The 27,105-nt window shown below is 41.3% G+C and overlaps 1 protein-coding gene across 1 annotated transcript; it reads left to right on the top strand.

Annotated features, from left to right (window-relative positions):
* midn (midnolin) lies at nucleotides 1-26,577 on the top strand. Its single transcript, XM_078555947.1, has 8 exons — nucleotides 1-134; nucleotides 1,720-2,282; nucleotides 2,561-2,648; nucleotides 2,779-2,841; nucleotides 15,431-15,817; nucleotides 17,345-17,462; nucleotides 17,924-18,208; nucleotides 25,783-26,577. Exons 2-8 carry the CDS (start codon nucleotides 2,071-2,073, stop codon nucleotides 26,043-26,045), a joined length of 1,416 nt encoding a protein of 471 aa, XP_078412073.1. The 5' UTR covers nucleotides 1-134; nucleotides 1,720-2,070; the 3' UTR covers nucleotides 26,046-26,577.
* The last annotated feature ends 528 nt before the right edge of the window (nucleotides 26,578-27,105 follow it).

The raw sequence follows: 27,105 nt of genomic DNA, 5'->3' as shown, positions 1-27,105 counted from the left end.
ACTTAAAGCAGCAACTTCAGGAGGATAGCGATCTGCCCGGCCTTAAAGGGATTTACAATTTGTACCCCTAACTCGAGGAATCTATTTAGGAAGCGAGGTTACTGCTAAGAGCAAGCGCGATTTAGTTAAAACGGGTAAGTAATTCAATTGCTATGCCTCCATAACTGATGGGTCACCCCAGTCGCGTGAAAAAAAATGATCTAGCAAAATCGTTCATCAGTAAAAGACTTAAAACAACCATTGAGGGCGTTAATGCAAAAAAAAACCCTGTACAGTGTATAAGTTTCACTGCACAAAAATAAATGATTCTAATTTCATCGACACTGTAGAAACACTGTATTCAGAAAAGCCGATCTGTTCGTTCAACCTAATGTATAAAATGCATGTAATGTTTTACTGTGTGGATTCTGGTTGGGATGACTTCCAGTTTCGCTGTTGTAACTGCACCATTTACTGCTGTACTCCCTCCCCCGTACTATTTTGTTAGCCCAAATCTACGTGTTTCTGTTATCCATATCCGCAAACGGATGTTTCTTCCAGCACGAACAGTTTGAAAGTTTGAGGCATTGTCATTTGATTAGGTCATTCCATATATATCAATCGTTGTTTGTTTCGCTGAAGCAGTACCACAGTTTGTCAGGAGGTCGCGTTGTTGCTCGTGTACTGAGAGTTAGTGGTGCTTCTGTTAGATAACAGCCCAGTGCTACATACAGCAAACGACGGAGGTTTTCATCAGTACCTTTATGGTACTGATGCACCGAGAAATAATAACTCGAATAATAGTTTGGGCTTTAGCACAAATTGTAATGACTGCCGTGCTATACCTACGAAGCGGGGGTCTCTACATTGGGAGTATTCCGACTGTTTAATGGTTAACTTACAGGAGTGGACTCGTGTATTTAAATAAAAGGACTTCCAAACTAAAGTCGCTTAAATTACATTAGAATTTGAATTCAGCGTTTTTTTTCTCTGAAACGACAACATGCCGGACAAATACACTTTCGGCTTGCAAATTATTTAGCTCGGGTCCCTAAGCTTTCTTGCTGCATGTGAAATCGTGCAGCTCATTAAGAGACCAAAAAAAAAACATAGTTGTTATTTCCCTGGTCAAACGTTGTCGATGCAAATTGCACGCAATGAAGTTTTATTGCTGAAGTATTCCGGCTGTAAATGCATTTTGCTTGGCTCCCTATGGGGGACGGGCAAGGCACGTTTGATTCATTCTCAAGCACAATGCGTGGTTATTGTGATTCAATAAATGGAAAATCGAGATTTCTAACAGTCGGTGCCCTATTGCAACCTGTGTGTGTGTGTGGCTGGGTAGGTAGGTGGAGGGCGCTATCCTCAATAGTGCTGGCTTTTTTGGGGAAACGTTTTTTTATTTCCCCCCCGTGGAGTTCAAAAAGATTCGGGAACGAGCGCTTACAGCTCTCCGAACATCAGCTTTGTTTCTCGATTCATTGCGAATTTCAATTCAGGTACTGTGTGTGTGTGTGTGTGTGTGTGGGGAGGGCGGGGGAGGGAGCCTAATGTCACGTGGCAGGCGTCGCAGTCTTTTTTGAATGGTTGAAACTGACGAGTGGGCGGCCAGCCTCTGGCATGACGTCACAATGGAGTGGCGGCCGATTGGCTGGTGCCGGGGAACAGGTGGATACTTTTGGGGAGGCTGAGGCGTCGGGGAGGCGCTGATTGGCTGACGCTGTGTTTTCTTTGTTGCAGACGTTCTATGAGGATTATTCTCCCGGGGATCGCGGTGGAGTCAGCCAGAGTCAGGCTCGTAGGCAGTCGGCAGGGGCTGAGAGAGGCACGGTTTAGAGCTCTGGGCAAATCGCTTGTGCTTTTTTTTTTCACCTTTTTTTTTTAACCCTTGTCTGAGAGACCTTTCGAAGACAAAAGGAAACCTCACACGGAGAAACCCAAACAGATAGAATCGCACCCTTTGGTCAATCTTTCAGCAGAGAGCGTTGGGATTTTTTTTTATCCACATTCTCTAGCACACACAATATTGCATGATTCCTTTAAGTGTCTGAGGGACTTTTTTGTGACTCAAGACCGATCAAAGGTAATCGAATGGACCATACAAGCACCAGGAGCTGCAGCCGAGCCCCAACTTGCGAGGCCCATCAAAACGAGCCTTCAATGCGTGTAGTCATCAATACGACGACCGGAGCCCAGTATGATCTTTCTGTTCCAGTAGACGAGACAGTAGAAGGACTCAAAAGGAGGTTATCACAGCGTTTGAAGGTTGCCAAGGAGCGTCTAGTCCTCTTGCACAAAGAAACGTACGTACACCCCTTTGTTCTGAAGCAAACCCACGAAACCCCAATCCGAATTCCTACGACCGGTTTATGCGCCAAGCAGGTCGTCATTCATAATCCAGTGTTACTTTGTTAGTTAATGGTAGTAAGCAATGTAAACTTTCCATTAGCATGTACTTTTGGTACTCATTGGTGAAGCTTGTGCCATTTTGCTGTGTTTATGCAATTAAGTGATCGTTCTATGGAGGTGGATTTCTGAGCTTTAGATTGTATCCTGTGCTTTTTTTTAACTTTTCTACTAGGCGTTTAAATTCCGGAAAGCTACAGGACCACGGAATAGCAGAAGGAAGCAAACTAACCCTTGTCCCTACCGTAGAGGCTGGACTCATGGTAAGCTCGACGTCTGATCTGGTTTATTGAATATCGATGCATTCAGTGTCTGCCGTCTCATTTATTTTTTATTTTTTTTGAAGAGATTTGTGCTATTAATTGTATTAATCTTCCTTTTTGTCTCCGCAAGTCTCAAGCTTCTCGTCCGGAGCAGTCAGTAATGCAAGCTTTGGAAAGCTTAACGGAAACTCAGGTAAGGTTTAAAGCCAGTAACACAGCCAATGCAACACGATAAGAAAGTCAGCTGATGGTTATGCGTAATACATTATGAATACATATTAAATTGTTTGACAATTAAATGCAAATTTGCCATAGTGCCGAAGTTCTATTTCCTTTGCAGTGCTAATTGGGACCTTGAAGATGCCAAAATATATATTATTTATATATGGATTCGTGCTTTATAACGCAGGTTCACATTTAAAAAAAAATGCGTTTATTAAAATTATACTTGCACGTTACCATAAACACTGTTGTGGAATAATTTTATATTTCGTCAGTTATTTATTGGTGTTGCACGACATTTTTTTTATATCAATCGCGATTTATTTCACGGCTAATTCCACTGTGTGAAAGCCTCTCGGAACCGGCTCCAGTGGTCTGGGGGGTGTTTTACAACGCCGCTTTTCAAAAAGTCCGGAGCCTCCAGCCTCTCTCTCTCTCTGTCCCTTTGTATTGTTCAGGGTGTGCGTGTTTCGTGCAACACTTGGGAGTTCCTTGGCGACAGTTCAGTGTTTAATCTACACAGAGAATATTGTTCAGACCCAAACCCCTCCCTCCAGTGACGACATGCAGACCTCCTTCTGTAGCGTGACCCAATAGTGAAAAGCTTCTCCCTTTTTTTTTCAACGAGATTTTCTGAACCGTGGAATTCACCTTTCACCTTTTCTTAAATTGACGAGCTCCGTAAATTTAAAAAAAAAAAATTCCTAATGACCACCATTGTCCTCCTGGATAAACTGGAACTGCTAAATAATTCGCCTAGTCTCAGTTACCAATGAATGTGACTTTATTTTTTTGAAGGTTCAGTGGTTAACTGCAGATAACTTTTTTTTTGGCCGGGCATTCTGATTAAAGTGTGACCGGGGAGCCTTTAAACTTGATAATACAGGGGACAGCACCGGACTAAATGCAACGCTTTAACTTTGCGGGGCTGCTGCTCCTTTAAGGCTTCCTGCCCGGCTCGGATGACGCTCATTGCATTTCCTTTGAAGTCATGTATGGTTTAAATGGACAAAACCGCTGATGGGGGTGGGATGGTGACGCCGCGCAGCTCAATACTTGCATGCAACCCAGACGACTCGCTCTTGTCCAGAGGGCCGAAAGCGTCTGCGACATCTTTGCCGCCCCTTTTTTGTCTCCGGTCGGTAAAAGACCGGATCTGAAGCCCAGTGGCCAGGCGAAGCCCACAAACGCCACACAGTTAAATCTTAGGCGACAACCTTAACCTCTCACACGCACACCCTGCATTGCATTGCAGCAACAACAAAAACACTAGCTAAACTCGAACTGAACATCCAAATCACATAAGGTAGATCAAGGAGACACAAAGGGTGTATTTCAGCTACTGTACAAAGCTACTTTTAATGCTATTGTTCCGTATCAGGGTTAACAAAATGTAGCAATGCATGGTAACACAATTGGGAACCCACGGTTGATTTTTTATGAACAGCTAGATCGTATTTTAATTTTAATTAGTGTACAGTTAGTATCAGATTGAGTCACACGCCAATGACTTTTTTAACATCCTCTGAATCAATTGTAATGTTTTATTTACGCAGGTAATGAGGGTCTCGGAGGCTAGTTGATTATATGTGAGAAATCTTAAACCCTGCCAGCCACTGTATTAATATTAAATGTTCATTCATATATTTTGCTCATTGGATACAGGGAACATATAAAGCTGAAAGTGCTTGTTTTAATCGTTTGAGTTTGACAGTATTCATTGGAAAAAGTAGCTTTTTTAATATGGATATATAAATTAATGTCTCATTGTTCCTGTAACCAATACAATGAGCTTAATCCCTCCTGAAACTCTGCTCAGACTGGTCTGGCATGTAGATAAGCATATTTCCTTGGTTTCCTGGGGAGCATGTATTTTTAAACTGGAAATCCTGCACTCTTTGAGATCGATTGGCCAAGTCGGGCTGATGGAATGGGGGTGGAGGAAGTACAGTTCTTGTAGTCAAACTGTTATCAGCAACTGCGCCACATTGTCTTAATGATTGCATGAATAATATACACTCAAAATAGCTTTGTTCTAGGGTCGTCAGTATAAAGTGACCTCTTGATATACTTATTGTACGTCTTAACTGGGCCTATTATTCCACCTTGATCATGATCCTTTTTTAATCAGGTTCGTGTGTGTAGTAGCTGTCCTACCACCAGCCAATCTTGGCATCACAGCTTGTTCTTGCATTTCATGGATCTTTGATTCAAAGAACATTTAAATTCCTGGTAAAATTCCATTTATTGCAAGCTGATTTCTCCTCCCACTCCTCCCCCTCCCCCTTAGGGAAGGACAGACATCCTGGAAATTTGTAATCCAGAATAGCAGAGGCATAACAATGACGTAGGTTATAGCTGCGTCACAGTTGCCAAAACACACACTGTGTTGTCAAACATATGTGGAATAAGCTAACAAGTGCGCCTACTTTAAAACCGAAAGGGGGAAAAATAATCACCTCATACAAAGGATTATACGGGCTTGCTCCGGTATTATTGCTAGTTACAGCATTTGCCAATAGATGCATTTAAAATTTTCGCCAGCTTTAAATATGATTTGACACTTCTTTGGATTAGTGGTCTTTGCCTAGCCAAATCCATGCAATTTATGGTGCAAACAGAATTCGGGTTGTTTTGATCTGCCGTGTACACCAGCAGCCTTTGTCTCCTTAATCAAGAAATGGTATCTAGTTCAGTTACAAATGAGGAAAAGTTAGGTGATCAATCATTCAAGTTCAGTCACATTTCAATGCCTTTGACTTGGGGGGGGAGGGGGGCATCAATTTTAAAGTGGGGGGGGCATCAATTTTAAAGTGTATGTTAATGTCACAGCTTTTTTGAATGCTGTGCCATTTATACAGTCTCTATTTAAGTACCCAATTACACACAATCTTGTTCATCTGCAATTTTGTTAGTGCAAAGGTCCAGTTCATTTAAACTAGTTCTTGAAATTTAGTACATGGCTGGTCTGGGGAGCTTCTTGTAATTTAAAACCTGATTTAAAAAAAAACACCATCCTGTAAAGCTACAATGCAAGCAAATCTCTTGCCTCACTAAGCTGAACCCATTTCCCTCCCCCCCCACCACCCCCATCACTCTCAGCAGTTGTTTATTTTTTTTCATTTATATCTCTTCCTCTAGAATGCAGTTGACCGGAAGACCATTCTGCTGAGTGCTGGACTATTTTGAAAGCTGGTCAAACAAAGCTTAATAGTTGCCCTGGTGCTGCCTCCACTGCGGAGAAGCCAGTATACTAAGTAACAGCAAACACTGTGTTAGTTTAAGGTTTTAGGGGAGTGGTTTTTACTTTTTTTTTTAAAAAACCAAATGCTTGATCAATGTTTCTGATCAGCCAACTAATTTTTAAAATGGAACAATTAAAAAAAGAAATCTATTTCTCATTATTTGGCCAAAAGGTTTAAGCAGGCAAGCTTGTTTTTCTTTTTGTTTAAAAAATGAAAAGAATGTTTTTGGTCCTAGGCAATTTTCCATGCACTTTATGATATAAGTAGGGAGAGACATAGGGCCCTTGAACCTGCCCAACCCTTCAGTTGGATCAGAGCTGATCTGTATCTTAACTTCATTTATCCACCTTAGCTCTGTATCCCTTGATGCCCTAGTATAGATATATGGGAAGAAAGGAATAGAGGCTTATGATAGATTTAGATGAGTAAAGATGGTAGAAGGCTTGAGTTGAGCATAAATGCTGGCATAGGCTGGTTGTGCCTAATGACTTCATGCTGTGCTGTATATCCTGTGTAATAACAAAATGTTTGGTACCTTCACTACAAAGACTTTGTGCCATTTGTTTAGAAATAAAAATGAATAATGCTGCTCCTTGACCATTGTAGTCATATCTATATGAATTTGACACAACTGACCACTCCTCGTCCTCTAACATCCAACTGGGTAGGATTACTCCTCCTCCTCATCTATAACCTCCTCCAGCTCTACAATCCTCCAAGATCAGTACTCCTATTCTGGCTTCTTGCATATCTCAATATTAATCGTTCCACCATTGACTGTTGAAAACATTTCAGCTGTCTAGGCCCTAAACTCAGGAATGCTCTCCCTAAATCTCTCCACCTCTCTTTTTTCCCCCTTTAAGACACTCCTTCAGGTTGATCCCTGACTAAGCTCCCAGTCTGAATATTTCCTTACAAGGTTTAGTGTCAAATTTTGTTTGCTAACACTCCTCCTGTGAGGTGAATTGGGACATTCTGTTACATTAATGGTTCTATATAAATTCAAGCTGTTGTGTATGCAATGAATCTTTTTTTAAAGCGTCAGACAGAATTCATTGCATATACAACAGCTTGTAACTATATAGCATTTAAAAAAGCTTTTTATTTTTGAAAAAAAAATTGTCCGATCTTGCAATTAGTTTTAGAAAATATTCTCTTTTAAATTGAAATTCAGGTTAAGGCATTGCTAAGTGCAGAGCTTAATCAAGGAATACTTCTACATGTAGGAAGATCCTGTCTGCACACAGCATTCATTTAATTAGACTCGAGGATATGGTTTTTATATCCAGTCTCTGGCCTTTACAAGTAACACAAGATTTTCTTTTTTGTCTCCCCTCTTAATGTGTCCATGGTAAGGATTATTTTTAGCAGCTAGAGTATGAATGAAAAATGAGTTTGTGCTGGTATGTGGGCTGCAATTCTTTTCTTTCTTCAGCTAATGATGGCCAGGGAATAGAGCACTCAACTGAATCGTGGCATTTAAAAAGAGATGCTGCATTTTAAATTGCCCACTGTGATGCAAGGTTAAAAAGAGGCAAACATACATATACACCAAATACTGATTTTCATATCTCTGAAATGGCCATTGTTGGAATAGCAGCAACACAAACTGAGAGATTCAGTGATGCTTCTTTAGACAATGTTTAAATACAAAGGCGGCTTTAAAATGAATACTGAAGTCCTGACCTAGTTAAAATTGTGTCAAACTGAAAGAGCACAGCAGAAAGGAGGACCTACTGTCATATACTGTTGTTCTTTATGCAGGAGCCTTATTTTGCTTCTGATCCTCCAGTTAAGGCTAGGTCATTGGAAGCACCAGCTTTGCTTCAATTACTAATTAGTGTGTTCTATAGAATAGAGCCAAATTTTGAGCGTCTTTTGTTATTTTAATGTTATTCACTCCACCTTGCACATGTAAACCATGCATTTTAATGCATCATGAATGCCATAAATTTTAATTGAATTAACATCAAGCAAGCCCAAAAAGCCCATTCACTCCTTTTAAGGCTCTTGCAGAAGCCATTGAAATGGTGGCATTGTATTCGGGCAGCTGAAGGACTTTTGTAGCGATACATTTTTAGACCTCCTTGAGGTACCTATATATGGTGGCGAGAGAGGTGCATGTGAAATTCTTTGTTTTCATGCGGGGGCGAGTCTACATGCCTGACGGGTTCACATCTAAGGCGGATGGAGAATCTGCAATCATGACGCCTGAAAGTTTGATACTGCGCCTCTTTTGTGAGTGAAGTGGGTTGAGTCGTGGCTGATTAGATTGCAGGGGACCACCTTCGAGATCCAATTAGCATTGTCCTGCGGTTGTGGTTTTTATTGTGAATGTGGCTGGAAACAGTGAGTGGGTTCGGCATATGAATTCCAAGAAAATATTTTGAAATAAGAAGTGTTTTATCCACCCAGATTAGGAAAATGGCTCTTTTTTCCTTAAAAAAAAATGTTGGTTGTGTATTTATGAATAAATGATATGACTTAGTTCTTAACTTAGGTGTGTTATTTTAATATAGATGCCACTTTATGGCAGCTAACTCCTTGTGGCTAATGGTTTGCATGGTGGAAAAAGGACTCATGCCGGTTTGCAATTTAAGAGCATACCAAAGGAAAATACACTAATATTTGGAGCTGAGATAGTCTTGTGCGTTGAGCAGTTACATACCGATGGGTGCTGCAATACAGTGGCTGCAAATGAGTTTCTGTGAACTGTGGGGACCTCTATAAATGGATCTGTCAGCAGTGAGTTTTCGGATGGCTGTAGTTTAGCAGACTTGTCACTTTGTGGTTGCAAATATATGCTTTTCAGCTTTTCTTTCAATTTGATTACTACTGGAGCAATTTACAGTCAAAATAAGATGAAACCAGGATGGCAGTGGAGATCTCACAGTGGAAAACATGCCAACACACAGAATCTGAGCTCTAAATGTGTCCTTCATGTTTTAGTGGCTACTGTGGCAAATGCATTTGCTATTTTTGCAACCAACATTTCTTTGTGTCACTTGCATAGCAGATAGAATAGTGTGGATAGAAATAGTGATTGTTCATACTGGTGTATCTTCAGCAGAAGTTTTTGCATAGTTGGAATAACCCTATGCTAGCAATCCATGTCACAAAAAGGTTTTGCTCCCAGCCGCAACATTAGCCAGCAGTGAAAGCTCGCGTGTCCTTGAATAAGGAAAAGAAGCTTTAGTGTGGGCCTGCTTTCAATTAAAAGCTGATTGTTGGCTTAACTAACCTGGTAACTAATGGCTGCATCGCGACTGCAGTTACATATGGTGCATTTTTGTGTGTGTATTGTTACTGCCTGGCTTTTTCAAAGAAAATGGAAAAAGCACAGGAGGGTCAAGTCTGCATCTTAAATTTCAAAGAGCCTTCAGTTAGTCTTTGGCAGCTGGTAGGTTGAAAAAGCCAAGATGGCTTTCAAGGATGCAGGGGGAGGTTAGGCTGTGTTCCTTATCAGCCTGCATTATACTGGTCTAGGATTTGTATAGGTCTACATTACTTGATCAATACATTCCAGGGTACTTGATTTTAGCAGCATGCTTAGAATTCTAAGTAGGCTTCCTCCCCTACTGAGGGGGAAGGGGGAAGAGAGAGAGCAAGAGGCCAAGAGCTGCAAATTCCAGAGGCCCCTCCATTGAGCAGATGGGATGAGATTTATTATTTGATTTGTAGGGACTGGATGAGCGATGAGGTTGTATCACATCTCTGTACTCTGCGTGTTTAGTTAAGGTCAGGCCACTCAGGTTCTGCAGCTCATCACAAACTTGGAAGTGGAATTAAACATTCTGAATGGCAAATGGAGACATTTCCACTTCAATCAGTGCTTATTTCAGCAGAGCACAAAGAGAAGGCTTCAGTTTTACATTTTGTTCCTAAAATAGGAGGAAAGTTAACCTCTAAACAAGGGTAGTGTTTTTCATTGATTGTGATGCCCACAGATCTGTTAGTCATTTCTAGACTGTATAAAGCATGTTTCATGCAAATAATGCGCTTTAAAATTTAACCTTTTGCATTTAAGAAAAAAAGATGCCCAGGTGTTTGCAGTAAAATTCATGAGTACTTGTCATGTACCAGTTCCACAGCAAGATACCATTTGAATTATTTCTCCTTGCTTTCCAAAGACTTTCATTTCTGGATCTAGAGGATAGAGATCAGTGTAACGTCAGATCAGTTTGACTAATGTGATTTCTATTTCTGACATTCCAGAGAGATAGTGTCATTGCACAAGGGCATCAGTAGGTGGTGAAACAGTTTAAACTCATTCAAACTTTTAGCTTCCTGATAGCACTTGGGCTACTCATAATGAGTACTTCCTTTAACACTAGCTTTTTTTTCACATTTTCATTTGTTTATCAAGCCCCCTAAATCTAAAACTGAATTTGGTGGCATAATTTGTCATCCCCTTTTTGTTTTGTGTAGTTGAGAACTAGGAAAATGACACTTTTTTTTTCCACACTTTTTTTTTAAAGGTACTCCTAGTTTCCTCATTCAACCCCCTCAGTACATCACTGAGTAAATCATTGATTTTATGGGGGTGGGGTTGGGTTATCGTGCGGGCAGAAAGACAATCTTCACCTTTTATCTGCTGGCTGGAAATAAAAGCAACTGTTCTTTGTGCTGTGCCTTAATCTGTCCCCAGGCTCCTAACTCTGCTTGTAAAGACTAACCCCACCCCCTCCTCATTCTCATGGAGCTGAACTACAGGGCATTAAACCACCCATTCAATGTCACTGGGGCTGACATTTTTTTTGAAATGACATTCCTCACTCCACTAAATCTGAGTACAAGGAGCATTCAACTCCCTTATTTTGTTGGGTTGTCCCACTTTTTGAAGGCTAGCTGTCAGTTTCACATTGCTTTTATGAAATTTTAAAACTGGCACATATATATATATCTGGAATTTTAGATTCACATTTTCTTTCCCCCCCCCCCCCCCAATCTATTTGATTTTACTATCTTACCTGTCACTTATTTCCTGAAAACTTTGAATCACACCTAGGTTATGTTTTCATGGGCAGTATTGGCTATTCTTCATAGGTGAGCCAGAACTGAGTGTTGCTGACTGATTCTACTATTAGAAGCATCACCAAAGGTCCCATCTAACACGTACTCTGAAGGATTTGCTGCATCATAATTGTTATAGCCTGGACTGCTGCAACCATTTTTTTTTTTTAGGAGGTCCCACCACTGCCTAGGCTAAGATAAATATAACAGGGCTGACCTGGGATCTTATGTTATGAAGTGCTTTGATGTAACTCAATGTCAGATTTTACCTTCTAAAATAGCCAATGTGAAGGTGGGACAGGGTTTGCTCTGTTTTTCCGAATTTAATACTATGGTTAGAAGTATGGAAAATCTGTAACGCATAAAAATGGAAAGAATTCACCCAGAAAAGACATTAGCATTTTTGATATTAACCACTGAGGTTATTATTGGATAGTCTATGTATGTTTGAAAAGTATCGCTATGAACCAGAATCAAATCATGGTATAATAATAGTGAAAAATAGCCACATACAAACCAGCATTTGGCAAGGGGCTAATTAACAATTGTCTTTGCCATTACATCCAAACCAATGATGTTTTGATAAATTATTTTTCCTTTTTACAGTGAGGAAGCAGATTTGTGGCTCTGATTGACATGCACTGGCTGAAGGAATGCAGGAGGGGAGAATTAACTAGGCTTAAGTTTGCTTTGATCTCTTATTTCAAAATAGCAGCCCCCCTCACCACCACCCACCCACCCCCCACCGAACAATCCCCTACTTTTCTTCACTTGCAAACTCTGGTGAAGGAGAAGTTTACTATGTATACTTAAACATCATTGAGTTGCAAGTGTATTTTGGTGAATAAAAAGCTTGGGGTATAAATCTGTAGATGTCTAACCATAATAAATTAGCAGGTGAAAGCATTGATTTGTTGCTTTTGCTGAAGCTGTGTATAACCTTGAAACATGGTTGTTTTTTTAAAAAAAAAACACATTTCACCTCATTGCACAGGCATGTGGATCGAATTTTCATGGATCGTGTGACTTTACAGCTCTTATCCTAACTTTTCATTAACAGTTGAAATAGTTGTTTATTTCCTAGAACCAAGAGTGTGTGAAAAAACAATCCTGTCCCCATCATACAAAACAAAACTTGCTTTTTATGCAGCCAGTGTGTTCCTAATTGGGAATAGATTGTAATAATTAAGAGTATATAGTTTCAGCTGAGACCTCCAAGCCCATCTCAGCCTTGTGAATAGGAGGAGTCTGAAAGTTTTTTAAAAAAAAAAATAAATTGCATACAGCAAGTTTTGAATGACTTGGGGTTTTAGCTCTTGAAGCAGAGACCACAGTAACCAGAAGAGAAGCAGAATCAGCGAGTGGCTGAATCTGCTGTAGGGCTGTTCAGGTTCATTGAGGAGGTTGAATCCATTGCCATATATGGTTAAGGCAGTGTGTGTGCTTATATATACGGGCAGTCTGCTTTGAGACCCATCAGACTGTGACTACGTTTTCTCTTCCCCATTGCTAGTGTATGACTTGTTCTAGCATGTTTTTGTGAAAAGGAAATATGAGCAACCTCAGGATTGTCGGAGTAAGTGTGTTGCCAAATGCTGAATTGATTGTGAACCCCACATTAATATGTAGGCCTAATGTGATTGTCAATGTACCACATGATTTGGTTTCCCATCAAAAGGATAATAGTGTATAAAATAAATATTTCTTACATTTTTATTTAAATTAAAATTAAATTAATAAGTGGAGAAAAGGTGAATAACGCAAAGCCATAAGTAACTTCGGCTGAAATATTAGAGTGCCAAGCTCAGAGCAAAAGGCTTGTTTATTAGACTGTCCAGAAGATATCTTTCTGAATAAAGATTAAATCTTCAGTATCCATTTCTGCAACTTCACCCCTCCTAATAAAATTAATATTTTTGGAATAGTTCTTGGATGCAGACCAATGTCTTCCAGAGATTGCTGTTCCATTTCCAAATATTGAAAACAGGCCTTCGATTCACATTAGTCTCCGGCCGCAAAAGATGTAAAGAATGTGCCACGAGGTTGCTTTGAAATGTTGTCTCACCTCTACGGAGGTTGGCAGTGTGCACCTGTGATGGGCCTCGCTGTCTCGAATGACTGTGACAGACGTTGAAAGGTTGCTCTGCCAAAGCGGATTATATTTCCAATCTTTAGCCATCTGGTTTCCCTAACAATCGGGTGCCTGGGCTCAGGAGTTGGAGATGAATTGCCGTTAGACACTGGAATTCTTTAGATTCCCCGCCAGCTTGGTAGCTGTTATTGAAGCTTAAACTACAGCCATACTGGAGTGCAACTGTTGGATGAACTGTACACCAGTGCAATTTATAGAGTTATTGCTTAGTGTTGTGGGGGAAGCAGAGGACTGAGGGCTCCTGGAGATGTTGATGATTGCAATGAAGAGCTGCAAGAATCTTGTGTATGGAAAACCATTTGGCGTTATCTCTTGGTTGTTGGTTCTTTTCAACACCCTGGTGCACAGGCTGTATTGAAACAGGCACAGAACAAACCGTTCAGCCTTTTCCAATTTGTATTCCCCAACATTTGCCTTTTTCCAGCCATTTTCTTGACTGCATGTGACTTAGGGTTCCAAGCAAGTGAGAAATGTAAATATACACAGCTGGTATAAATAAACGGAGACACAACTGGATATAAAAGTGTAACGGGCGCAACATCTGAATCTGTGCTGCAGTTTTGAGCTGCTGCAAACTCACTGCAACCAGCCGTTGGTAATTTAAATAGACACAGTTGCAGATGTATAGGCCAGCAATGTATGCCTATTAACTCCCTAGAGTACAGGCTGCAAAGGCTAGGCAGCAGCACACAGATGATTTTGACATTAAAAGTATACAGAATTAATTACTGTCATAAATGTTGGAGAATGGAAGAACATAAAGCCTTTGTCAGACACCAGTCTATTTCGCTGCCTCCCTCAAGCAGAAAATCAAGCAAAGATAAGCATGCTTTATTACCACTTTATGTTGGTAGAGATTCTCATCAACTTTGACCTTTTTTTTTAAAGAAAAATTGTAACAAGTCTAGTTCAAAAAAAAAATTCCACTAGCAGCCTGTTTTAGACCCCAAGTTAGGTGGTCTCTGTCATGTCACCGATAGGGGCATTACAATGGATTCCAGCACTCCTGTGCTAGGGAGGGAAGTAAAACCCAACATGTTTCATGTTCTTGCTTGCTGCCCAGTGACTTCTATGGGAAGGTTCCATTGCAGACATCAGCTGAAGACACTTTAGTTCAGTTGGGATCTCTTTCCCGTGAAGTGGCCTGACCAAGACATTTAAAGAGCGATGAGGCTCTCGTGCCCGTGAAGCTATAACCCGGAATTGAGTCACCAACGTCAGGAGAGGGACAGAGAAAAGACCACATGCTCCAAAGGAAATACTTTCCGTTGAACAAATTAATCAAGAATTCTAATTTTAAAAGTCCTCCCAAGTTGAGATTTCCGAACATTATATTCAACAGTAGCAAGCAGTGACACTTCCCAACAAAATGTGTCGAATTCTGCTGTCAATAACTTAGTCCTCTCTCTCTCTCTCTCTCTCTCTTTTGAAGTGTGTTCTTGCCACGTAGGATTAAGTGATAAAACACTGCTAGGAAGAAAGTACTGGAAGAGCACCTTGAATATTTAAATAGATCTGTGCTAAATCTTGTTTTCTGTGAACTCTGGAAATTGAAAGTAGAAAGAGTGCATAAATATTTAAGGTTTAACTTGTCATCTTTGACTATTACATAGAACAGATGCAAAGTAATTCATTTGCTACAGTGGACCTTGAGCCTGTTGTTTACTTCACCAACTAAGCAAAAATTTGCCACTTTAAGGTAGCCTTCACTCTTTTTTTACAGTGGGATTCCTTTTGTTACTCCAGCATTTAGTATTGTCCTGATGCTTTACACTGCACAATCATGATTATGCCTTACTGTACCTAACTTTTCTATTGCGAATTTGTAGAGTTTTTATTTTCATTTGGCATTTGTACAGAGGAGTATTTGAGTTAGACTTGAGTTGTGTGTAGGCAATTTAATTTAAAAAAAATACCAACTCTGCTTTTTTTAAAATGAAAATCAGTTAAACATAATTCCACTTGGAGCAATTAAGCTCATTAAAATTCAGATCTTCTGATGTGAAGTCATGTGATAGAAATTGGCTGAAAGACTTCCATTCTACGTTAAGCTCAGTAACTCATTTACTTTCATCTCTGAAAGGGTTAATGTGCCTTAAGTAAGATCAAAGTTTTTTTTTAAGCATGCTTCATTCTCTTTTTCCCTTCAGGTCAATGACTTTCTGTCAGGACGGTCACCTTTGACACTTGCCCTGCGGGTTGGAGATCATATGATGTTTGTTCAGCTCCAGTTGGCAGCCCAGCAAGCTGGCAGCCAGCTCCAGCACAGGCATGTGATAGCCAGCCGGGAGAGCAGTGGAGGGGCAGCAGCGCCCAGCTTTGCTAACGCTCAAGGACTTCACAGGCAAACGGTCGGAGCCTCAAACTGTAACCACATATCAGCCTGCCAGCAAGCGATGGCAAGCCCTGGCCCTGCAGCAGCGACCACCTGCTTTAGCACAGCTCGCCCACCTTCCGTCACCGCTGGATCGTTCAGGTCACATGGGGCCAGTACGTCAACAACCAGCCACAACATTGCTGCTTCATCTTGCACTGAGGTATGCTAATGGATCTTGATGGTATTGCACAATATAATACAGGTACACCTTGTAACTGTTCAAAACAAAGTTTTAATAGTTCACCCAAAATTTGACTTCATAACTTAACCTCAGTTGGGATAGTCGAAATTAGCCTCCGCATCCCTGGGCTAGAGAGGGGATGAAAGTTCCCAGCCCTCATTGCTGTCTTGTCTGTCGGATAAAAGCTGCTGGAAGTTTGCGTACATGGACATGGGTGATGCTAGAATCAGGCTCCATCCACCACGATGTCCCATATGGTCAGTCGATTGCTGATACTGGCACATGTCAAATGGTTTGTGGAACTGCATTGCAGTATAAACTTGAACTTTCAGGAGAGATTAGGAATGTGGAAGTTGGAGGACAGGGGCTGGGGGAACTGCCTTTTTTTTTTGGGAAAGAAGTGTCAGTTCAACAGAGAAAATCAAGCTCCTGGGGGAAAACCAGTAACATTGCTACTCGACTTCGAAATGTTACTTCACTTCTTTCCCACCCCACCTCCCACCTTAAGCAATCTATACAGCAATGTTTGTTTCTTTCATGACCCTTTTTTAACTTCTGCAGCAAATAATTGGTAATATTCTGCAAGGCCTGGACAGCTCTCATGTTATGATCGCTATTACACTTTTTTTGGGCACTTTTAAAGGCATGCTAAAAATATTAACCAATGTTGTTCTCTTTGCTTCAAAATGTAATGGGAATGGCAGAATGTTTTATTCATATCTCATTGCTGATGGCCAGGTTCCCGGCTGTCTTTTGGGAATAGTCAGCTGTCTTTGTGCTCTGCCTGCCAAAAGCATTAACGGAGTTGAAATTAAGATAATTTACTGTAGTGCTGTGCTTTCCCTGATTAGCTGTAATGACCAGCTCAGATGGGTCCATGAGTGAACACAGTTGCCTTTAACTGGTGATATATAGTTTTGCATTAGCATGGGCCTGCCCTGTCAATCGGCCTAATTAACCATTGAATACTTCAGACAGTTTGAAAGTGGCGAAAGGCGCCAGATTAGGGAGAGCAATACAATGGGGCAGGAAACGTTTCCCTTGTGGAGAAAGAAGGAGCACACATCATCGCTCAGCTTATCTGCAAGTCTCCCTGTTCTCCCAGCTTCCTGTTTTGCAGTAGCATATCAGTGACGGATAGTGCAACCTACAGAAAGGTCTATCCATTGGCTTAATTGGATGCAGGGGTTGGAGAGTAAACAGTTGTTGCTGCTTGTAAATGCAAAATTGGTGCATACCCATTATTATTAAGCATGATCCATAAATAATGACTCCCAGTTTATCATTCGCTTCAGCGTATTGATTTGTAAATGTGCCAGGTATATGAAACTTGCTGAACTGATTTGTAATAAATGGATTGCAAAACAACTGGGGGGGAAAAGGACAAAAGATGGAGAAAGTAAAAGAAGATCCATTTGTGTTCCGACTGTGCCTTTATAGTTCTTCCATTTTTCCTTTTATTTTTGTTACTGGCTGTAGTGACATGAAATAATTACTTGTTTCCAGGGTGACTGCAGTACGAGAAGCAGTAGTCCAACTACTTCAAGCAAGTCAAGAAAGCCAGGTGCCATCATCGAGAGCTTTGTCAACCATGCCCCTGGGGTTTTCTCCGGAACGTTCTCGGGTAATTCAACATTCGTGTATTTTGTTCAAATCACCTTAGCTGGAAAGATACATTTAGAGTTGTCAAATGGGGAAAAACTGATTTTGAAAAATAACTAGATGTTTGGTCTGCTGTAAGGAAAGGTTTTGGCTTTAACTATTCCTGTTAGTATTCCTTTTTTGCTTTTTTGATTCCCTTCTCCCTACATCAAGTATGTTGCAGTTTTTTCTTTCTCCTGTCATAGGGTTTTTTTGGATTTTTTTTTTTTTATTGTATGTAGAATCTGGAAAATTTGTTCTCGACACCCTTTTTGTGTCTGTTTGCTTGTGACAATTAAAAGAATTTAACTGTAGCAACAGAAGGAAGTGCTCTGGTTTCCCCTTCTGGTGGGTTGTGGTATAATCGCGGCTTGAAACTCTTCCTGTCAGAATTTGTTCACCAATTTTTTTTTTTTTTTTTCCCCCCCCACCTTCCCGAACCAGGCACTTTGCATCCAAACTGCCAGGACAGCACCGGAAGGCCCCGCCGTGACATCACCACAATCCTGCAGATCCTGAACGACCTGCTGAGTGCGACCCGTCACTACCAGGGGATGCCACAGTCCCTCACGCAACTGCGCTGCCAGACACAGTGCGCGCCCAGCACGCCGTCACCTTCGCCGCCTTCCCCAGGCTGCTCAAACAAAACTACCTCCGAAGACACAATGCAGCAACCGTTGCACTCCCTCGTCCAGTGCCAGAGCCAGATCAGGATGTGCAAGTCAAGTGGTGAGTCATGTGAGAATGGCCAAGGAGGCTGGAGGTGCTGTGCAGCACAGTTGGTAGACTTTTTTTAAAAAAAAAACTCACTTGATCCAAGTCTGTATCCAGAGCATTAAATCTTCCTATATGCTCCAACTAAGTCAAATTTTAGTTTGGCTGGAACAAACTGATGAAATGCTTGCATTTAAATTTTTAATTTGAAAGAAAGTCCTTGCATTTATATAGTGCCTTTCATGACCTCAAGATGTCTCAAGTGCCAATGCAGTAGTTCTGTAATGTAGGAAACATGGCATCAAATTTGCATGCAGCACTTTCTGAGCACCAGTGAGTCTTTGTTTAACTACTTAAATAGTTTTCTTTCCACCCAAGTTTCCCTCCATCCTCAAAGCTTCTCGTCGAGTTTTGATGGATGCTATTAGTACTTTGTCCACATGGCCGTTTATTCATTTTGCGAGCATTAGGCTGTTACACCTAGAAAGCATCACAGGCAGGCCCCATTCTGTCATTGGCCGATGTGCGCGCTTTTCCAGCCGGGGTCAAGGGAATACAATCATGTGGAAACGCTGTTCTATTCCTTTCTAATCCACCGGAGCTGAGGCTGAGTGCAGCATTCTTGTCACTGTCTAAGCTGAGGCCAGTTTAGACCGGGAGTTGGGGATTCCTGGTCCATACAGCTCAGCTACTCACTGGATAAATGCATTGTGAGGTGTGCAAAAAAAAAAAAACCCTACATAATATTCAATCTTAATTTTTGCCAGAAATGTAAACACGGTTTGCATAAAATGATGCGTTGTGAGACAAATACTACAAATACCTTAGGAGCAACTGTGTAGCTCCCATCAGGCCATTGAACCATATAAAGTAAGACTTGGGTTTGTTTGTAATTCTGTGATTGGGTAATGCCAGGTTCCCTTGCCCACAAAGTATAAAAGTTGGCCGGAGTATATATTTTTGACTGTGATCTCACTGGCTCTGCTGCAAGTCTATGTCTGCAAGTGCAGATTGAGAAAAATGTCTGGCCCCACTGGTTAAACAACTACCAATATTTATTCTAAAGATCTGGTGTGTGAATAGTAAGTAGCTGGTTATGGTATTGGAGAAACAATGGCCTGGAATGAATCGGCTTCAGGGAGGAGTGACAACAGAAGATTAGGAGGAGGGGAGGGGCAAAATTGTCGATGAGAGGAAACATGTTGGAACAGAATGCTGACTAAATGCTATACTGGCTCGAACAATGATCTACATGCTTTAGAGCAGGATGTTCATTTGAATGTTCTGTGCTTGGTAGTTTTTAGTCCAATGTATTCTTACCAGAGGCTGTTTTTAGGCAGAGAATGTTAGTGGTAGTGGTAGCATGTGCTTTTCTTGCGCTACAGCAGCTGTTGATGAAGTCAAACCAGAGAGAACAACTATCGCTTGGGAGCCAGAGGAATTAGTGAGAATGGGTACCATGGGAATGCAGCAGCATTAAAGACTGGTCATAAATTGGGCTTGTCTGTACCTGGGCTGCTTTTTTTTTTTTTCCACCCCCAAGTTTCAGCAGCTTCTGAAAGCTCCGGGGCTCCACGGCTATAATTATCAAGTTTCTTGGAACATCTGTCACTTGAAATGAGAGGAGGGCCTCTTAATGTGACTCAGTGACTTCATGCTGAAAGTATATCATTCAGTGTGATGCGGGTAGTAAATACAGGAAAAAAAATATGAAAGAGAATTTGTTGAATGTTTTTTCTTCTTGTCGAAAGCATGGAGCCTTTTGTAATTTTTTTTTTTTACTATTTTAAGACCCAAACAAGGCAACCCTATTCAGACACGTGGAAATAGCTGGCATTGTAGTAGAGGAGGTCAGCAATTTGGAACGGAATGAGGAAATTGCAGGAAAGGCCATTGACTGCAACACATACAGCCATGAATAATTTAAACCTTCTTGAAAGATTTTTACAATGATGCTTTTGCAGTCAAAGTAGCAACACAGTCACAACCACACAGTTGTTTTTCTATATTTATAGAAAGAATTCTGAGCCTAATTGTTTCTTGGTATCAATTGGAGTATTCATTGGTTATTCTGTAGCCTAAATCTAAACCAAGGCCATGCTCTCTTCCTTCCCGCTTTCTATTAATGCTAAGTCTTAAGCTTCGTACTTTGCATATGGTCTTGCTGATGATACTGTTTCTTTTTTCTGATAAATGCAGAAGGACTAAAAGTGAGGCAATGGTCTCCACCTTCTCTGACCGCAAATGGAAATCTCGTACAGTACGTTCCTAACATTACTAAAGCTACCTCCAAAAGATCAGGTCTTTTCTTTTTGATTCAACACTTTATTCCCTCTCAGCAACTCGTCACACTCTCTGAAGGCTCAAGTTTATTCAAGAATTAAACGCTGCAGGCATTTGTGGAGTCTTCCTGTACTCTCTCTTACTGGCTAGAGGTGACCAGTTTATTATCCGGTCCAGTCTCCAGCCTCCAATCCCTCTCACCTTTTACTACCTGCCTTGTCTTGCTATGTTTGTAAAATTACTGTGATCATTCCAACATGTACTTCCTCCTCCCTACCTACCAATTATATTGAACTCCAGGCTACTCCACAGCCTCTTCTCAAAATGTTCCAGAATTTTGGGGTCATCAGAGTTTATCTTTGAGTCTCAATTTCTACAATTTGGGTTTTTTTTTAAAGAAACAAACACAAGCTTAGCATGTCATCTAATCACTGCTTCCTGATCTAACTTCTCTTTACTCTTGAGTCCAGTACAATGAGCCATTGCTTTCTTTTTTGGTAGCCTATATTCTTCAGCAGGGCTCAAGCCCTTTGTAGTTTGCCCTGTTTTTGGACAGTCAGTGAGCAAATTTCTCTCTATAATTTTTTTTTGTTGTTGTGCACTGCCTGCGACACCCTTTTTTAAATTTTTTGCACAGCTGCACATGCGTGTTATCTTAAATGGGAAAACTTGAGTGGTCTCTGCAGTGCCTTTTGGGTTGCTGTGCATTTGTCCATGCACTTTGCAGGGAACATTTGTTGGGGCCATATGGCAGCGGTGATCGAGAGAGATTGCAATGGTGCCGGAGTTCAGCATTACTGTGAATCTGTAAATGGTGTGAATCATGGATGCACACTTGTTCCAGCATCTTAAATGTTAAAACGAAATGAATCGGCTCCAATAACAAGAGATCTTTCCTGACCTTGCGCTTGGTAGAAGAATGTGCAACTATCAAGAACAGTAGAATCTTTCAACTCCATGTAAAAACAAAGAATACAGCACCCACCTCATGAAAGTTCATTTGCAGCAACTGCCTGTGATAGTAGACCCTGAGGCTATGTTTGTATCTTGAACACAGCAGATGGCAGTGATTCACAGTATGTAATGGTGAAGAACAGCCCGCCCATGCTACAGACCCAGGTTGACATGGGAATCGAGGCTCTAACATTTAAGTTGCTGGAACAAATATGCATCCATGAGCTGTCTTTGGTCATGCATCTTGATAGTATGCCAGTGCGAATCAGTGTCTTAATGGAAATTGTACAAAGTTGGGGGAGGAGAGAGAGGCTGTATCAATGTTGTAGCCTTAAACAAATACAATTGAATGCTTTGGATCTAGAGGTACTGCACTGCTGAGAAATGTTTCATTATTGCAAATGCTTCTTTATCTTTGCTCACATTTGCAAAGCTGCAATAATAGAATGAGGAAGAGAAAGTAGCTCCTTTGCAACAAAAAAATGTTAAGTTCCCTGTCTCGATAATTTGCCTAAAATGCGTACTGTAAGAAAGTAATGACTTAAAATTTGAAACGCAACCAATTTAGGCCCAGATTTGCATTTCTTGTGCCAGCCTAGAAATCTGTCTGTTTGTTTGTGCACCTGAAGTCATGTCTAGATGGGAACCAGAAAGGAAGGGAAACAATGGAGCATTTTCTTCACTTTTGTTTTTGGCAGATGTGGGGAGCCTGCAGGGAATAGCTTCAGTATTTGCATTCTATCCACCCACACAGCAGGCAGTAGCAGTTGCATTGAAGGAAGGTGGTTTGTACCGGCAGGGTGGGGGGGGAAGTGGGGGAGGAGGAGGAGGAGGAGGAGGGCAGTTGGGACAGGAAGACGTAGGCGAGCACAGCCACTGGGTATGGTTTTGCTGTGCTATACCTTGTGGTTTCCACCTCATGCTTTTGTACTAAAGAATACCATTGTGTTCAACATTTAAATAGTTGAAGTTAGCTGGTTTCACAGTGTAATCGGTTGCTGCTTTCTTGCCTGAGTACAAATACTTGGCAGAGGACAAAAGTATAATAAATGCATAAGGGCTGGTAACAACTTCCTTCCCTTTTGCCCTCCCACCACCATTCACATATTCATGGGCATGCACATTAGGCTGTGTGCCCTAATTGCACAGAGCTCAGACCTATTTTATTTCACATGTCTGACTGCAGACAATGAACTGTTGCTAAGGCTTAGTTTGACCGTGGCTTCTTATTGGGCAATATTGAGGAATATTCCAGCCCTCCTTAGAGCCCCTGATGGGTGGAAGACTTTTAAAATTTGCCGTCAGGTGTTGCCTCAATTACACAGCAGACTGCCAGGTATTTTTAAACCTGCCGCAGCCAAACAGGAAATTGCTTTTTTAGCAACAGCTGAATATAAAGCACTGGGGTTTAATTGATGCTTTCTGCTCTCCGGGAGCTGCAGCTCCCGGTAGTGGTTTGCAACTGTAATGAAACTGCCATAATGTATAATTAAGGATTTCTGATTCCCGTAGCCTAAGGTGGAAGGAACAGTAGTCCGAAGCTCCACTTATTAGAGGTCTGCCTGAGGAATGCTTTTCTTTTTAAGAGCTGTCTCTGTAGTAACTCCTGGCTCTGATAAAGCGTCATCGCTGTGGCTGAGGTCGGCCAATTCATTACAGACCAGACATTGACTCTGGCTTATGTGGCTCAGCGACACAACACCTGCAGTTACTCTAATTTGGATGTTAAATCAAGATCCTATTTGCCTGTGCAGGTGGATGTAAGATCTTGTGAAATGCAATGCTGACCTGGTGCCCTGACCTGTAATTCCTCCCTTAACCAGCATCACCAGTAGAAAATTGGATAGTCTGGCCACTCCTTTTGGATCCTGCTGCGAGCTGATTGGTTGCTGCGTTTGGCCCTGTAGAAATAGCGGCTGCAAGTCAAAGATAATCCATTAGTTGCAAAAAGTGCTTTTAAGATATCCCGAAGATGTGATCATGTGCTATGCAAATGCAAGATCTTTTTCTGACATTAGCTTTTCACTGTCAATGGGCTCGTTTATGTAGAGTCAGCATTTGGTGAGGTAAACTGGCACCTCTAAACATAGATGAGCAAGGAAAATAGTAGATGAGACAGTTGCCACAGTAATAAGACTAAAGTTGCAACAGGAAATGTTTGCCTCTTTATTTTAGAAACTGCAACATGACTTAGCCACAGTGAAGTTCAGCCTGATCAGAAGTAATAAGCTCACTTATAGCATGAGCTCTGATACAATAGAAAATTAATGTATTCATAAGCTACCCCTAGACTACTCTTTGGAATCCTTTGCCCGGGGTAAACAGTAGCAGTGAAAATTTGAATAACACCACCTTGTGCTCACAAGGTACTCATTCTAAAAGGGACTTGAAAGAGAACATAAAGACTGAACGGAAGGAGGTGTTAAGAGTTTTGCCATTTCTTTTCCTCCAAATAAGGGTTTAGTTTTTTTTTATATTTGTTTGCTGGTGACTCTCACTGTCAGGTTTGTGTATTCGATGACAACTGCAAGTTAAGTTCACCAAGTTTTATTTTAAAAGGACAATGGGGAGGAAAACCTGTTGCTAGATCTTCCCAATTACAGCTGGAGGACTTCTCTGGAAAGATCCTGTTCTGGCAGCAGCAAGCTCCCTGTAACCCTGACTTTGCGCACTCTTTCATAATGGGACATTATGAAGTAACATGATGGCAGTGTGTCAAGCATGCTCAATGGCTGTGCCTTTTATGCCAATCAGTGCTTGAGTAATACTATCAGAATCCACTTTGCCTTTTGTTCACACGAAAACTGGTTGCACTGTTTAAACATAACCCCAGGAAAGACCTGGCCTGAAATAGGAAAGTAGCTCTTGACTCTCTGCTGGGATAGTCAAAAGATAATGACCATCTTTCAGTATCTCATCCAACTGGCTATTGGTTGAGAGAGTCTTGACAAAGTACCTCTGGAGGTTATTTGTAACCATTAGTGAGCATCACAGCTCGATTTTTGCCTCGCCTGGCAATTACAAATGCAGCCTTTCGGAAGCAGTCGTTGGATCTTGCTCAAGAGCAGGAACGCTGGCTGGTCTTCCCTTCTGTTACTTGGGTAATGCAGTCAATTGTAGGGTTCATACAGTTGGGATCATCAAGGCCAAAATCCAATTGAGAATTACACTTGGGATGTTACTGCCCTGTAAGTTTCTGCAACATGGATTCAATGGGCCTTCTATGCCATTATGACTCTAATTAAACCAGCAGAGCTATTGAAGGAGGTCGGAGCTAGAAATTTGCATGGAACCAATTCCACAAAAAAGATCTTTCGCTTTTAACAGCTTCTGCAAGTGCTTCCCAATCTGTCCCTGCCCTCAAAAAGGTAATTGAAAACTGATGCATTCCCAACTATGCAGTTGACCTCCATTCTTTCTGCAGCACAGCATTTACAAGCTTCCCAAATTCTAACCAATTAGAAACAGCCATTAGTGTGTTTCTGAATCCTGCCACTTCACATCTCCACACAAACTTAAAAACGAGTTGAGACATTGGGATCTGAGCTGGTTCTTTGAATTTCCATTAGCTTATGCGTTCTGTCAAATAAAGATCCATAGGAGCTATAGGGATAACTGTTACCTCTGTTCCCATGGTAATGAATGAATGCACTAGCACTGATGTTTAATCAATGCAATTCCCATGAGTTTCTAATGCAAGATTGATCTCCTCTAATGTACTAGCATTATTTAATTCCATTCAGTGGGGTGAAGCCAGAGCTTTGAAATGACTTGGTTCACAGTGAGTAATGCACCCTCGTTTAGCGACTGGCTCTTAACCCTCTCCCAACCACTTGGGCCCAAGATATCCGATTTGAGATTTAAAGGCCTATATTGGAAAAGCAACCCAATCAATATGGAATTGAAGGCAACAGTGAACAAATTCAAGTAATCAAAGGCTCTGGGCTGTGGATTAATAACCAAACTATATTTTTTAAAAAAAAAACAATCTTAGTAATGGTCTAGAATTTAAAGTTGATGTGATAATGAAGTCGAGCACAGCAACTTTATCATCATTGTGGATAATCAATGTATCCTAGCCTGTAGAAGCATTAGTAAGTGGCCAGGCTGATGTACTTCACAATGGTTAAGATTGAATTATGTTAAGTGTGCAACAAAATCCAAACAAAACCACCCTCGTTCCTTAGATCTACCCCATGAAACAAAACCAGCCTTAGTCCGTTTAAATATAATGGAACCCACTGGTATGGGAAGGTATTCCGTTCATTTGTATTCCGTAAGACGGACCAATTTTAACAACATGTGAAAACTTTTAATTTTCTAACTTTTTTTAAATTTTCTTCCATTTGTAGGTGACCGACTGAGACAGACAGAAAATCGTGCTACCCGCTGCAAAGTTGAGCGTCTGCAGCTGTTAATGCAGCAGAAGAGGATGCGCAGGAAGGCCCGGCGCGATGCCAGAGCGCCGTACCAGTGGCTGCCCAACCGCAAGTCCAGCCGGACAAATAGCAACAGCAGCGTCTCTAGTGACGGCAGCCTAGACTTGGACTTTGAGGACTCTGTATGGAAGCCTGAAGTCAAAGCTGATATGAAGTCTGAATTTGTTGTGGCGTAGACCTACCTGGTAAGGGAAGGTGACATGCAGGACTTCACTTTTGATTTCAGCGACCCAGTGTACTCTGAGCGAGCTTTCAGAGGTTGCAGATGGGGTTTACGAAAGATGGAGAGAGAGAGAGGGGGAGAGCGAGCAAGCACAGGTCTTCTGAAATCAGGACTGTACATCTGAAAAAAAAAAACATTTAATTCCCACAAAAAAAAACAGAATGCCGTCTGTAGTTCAAGATGGAAAGAAGTGACAGGATTAAGTGGATCTAACAAACAGCAGTTGACGTGTCTGCAGTATCAATAAACAGCTGTGTTACAAATGGTCAGTTATGACGGAGATTGGAGAAGACTGGGCGTGTCCAGACGTGAGCATGCCTTTCCTCATGGTGGTAAAAGCTGCACGATTAATGCTGCTTGTTGCCGTGGTTGCATTGTTCTTCACACAAAGGTAGCAGGAGAGCTGCAATCACACAAAGTCTTCTTTGCTTCATTGAAGGCCAATGGGGGTACTACACTTTTATTGGACAGAAAAGAAATGAAGTTATTTGGGAAAAAAAACTGTATGTAGCATTGTTCACCGACACACTCTCGAAGCATTCAGTTACTGAAATTTTGCACAATTTTTAACAGCGTGACAACAGGTAGCTTTCATTTTTGAGCAAGTCTGTCCGATGGTGACTGCAAGTGTACATGGCAACGCATGTCTGTCAGCCCTGATGAAGCTCTGGATTTTGGAGAAAAGGATAGCAAGTTTTTATCTGCATCATGTTAATGGTGGCCAGCATCAAAGGGGGAAAGGTTTAAATTGTTGGCACAAGTAGAACTGTTCTGGGGAAACTGTGACATTAAATTCAGTCATTTTTTTGCCCTGTTCTGGGGAGAGGGAAAGGGTGAATCAATCCATGGGAAGTCTAATAAACGCCTTTTTTGTAATTTTTCCTACACAACTGAGCCAGATCATTTTGAGGTACACTTGTGGTACAGTTCTAGCTAGTGTAGACTGTAGATAAGTTGTGAGATCCATCGTTCAATTTGTCTCTTATTGCATTTTGCATACCACACCTTGGCTT

This window comes from Cetorhinus maximus, chromosome 13 (assembly GCF_964194155.1).
Source record: "Cetorhinus maximus chromosome 13, sCetMax3.hap1.1, whole genome shotgun sequence".
Lineage (NCBI taxonomy): Eukaryota > Metazoa > Chordata > Chondrichthyes > Lamniformes > Cetorhinidae > Cetorhinus > Cetorhinus maximus.
The sequence above is the reverse complement of the archived record's forward strand: the minus strand, read 5'-3'. Positions and strand labels throughout refer to the sequence as shown.

What these genes read in the sequence shown, in the direction of transcription:
- midn (XM_078555947.1), top strand. Translation starts at nt 2,071, where the DNA reads ATGGACCATACAAGCACCAGGAGCTGCAGCCGAGCCCCAACTTGCGAG. An exon ending in GTCCTCTTGCACAAAGAAAC is followed by an intron (nt 2,283 to 2,560) that starts GTACGTACACCC and finishes CTTTTCTACTAG; the next exon opens with GCGTTTAAATTCCGGAAAGC. An exon ending in AAAGCTTAACGGAAACTCAG is followed by an intron (nt 2,842 to 15,430) that starts GTAAGGTTTAAA and finishes TTTTCCCTTCAG; the next exon opens with GTCAATGACTTTCTGTCAGG.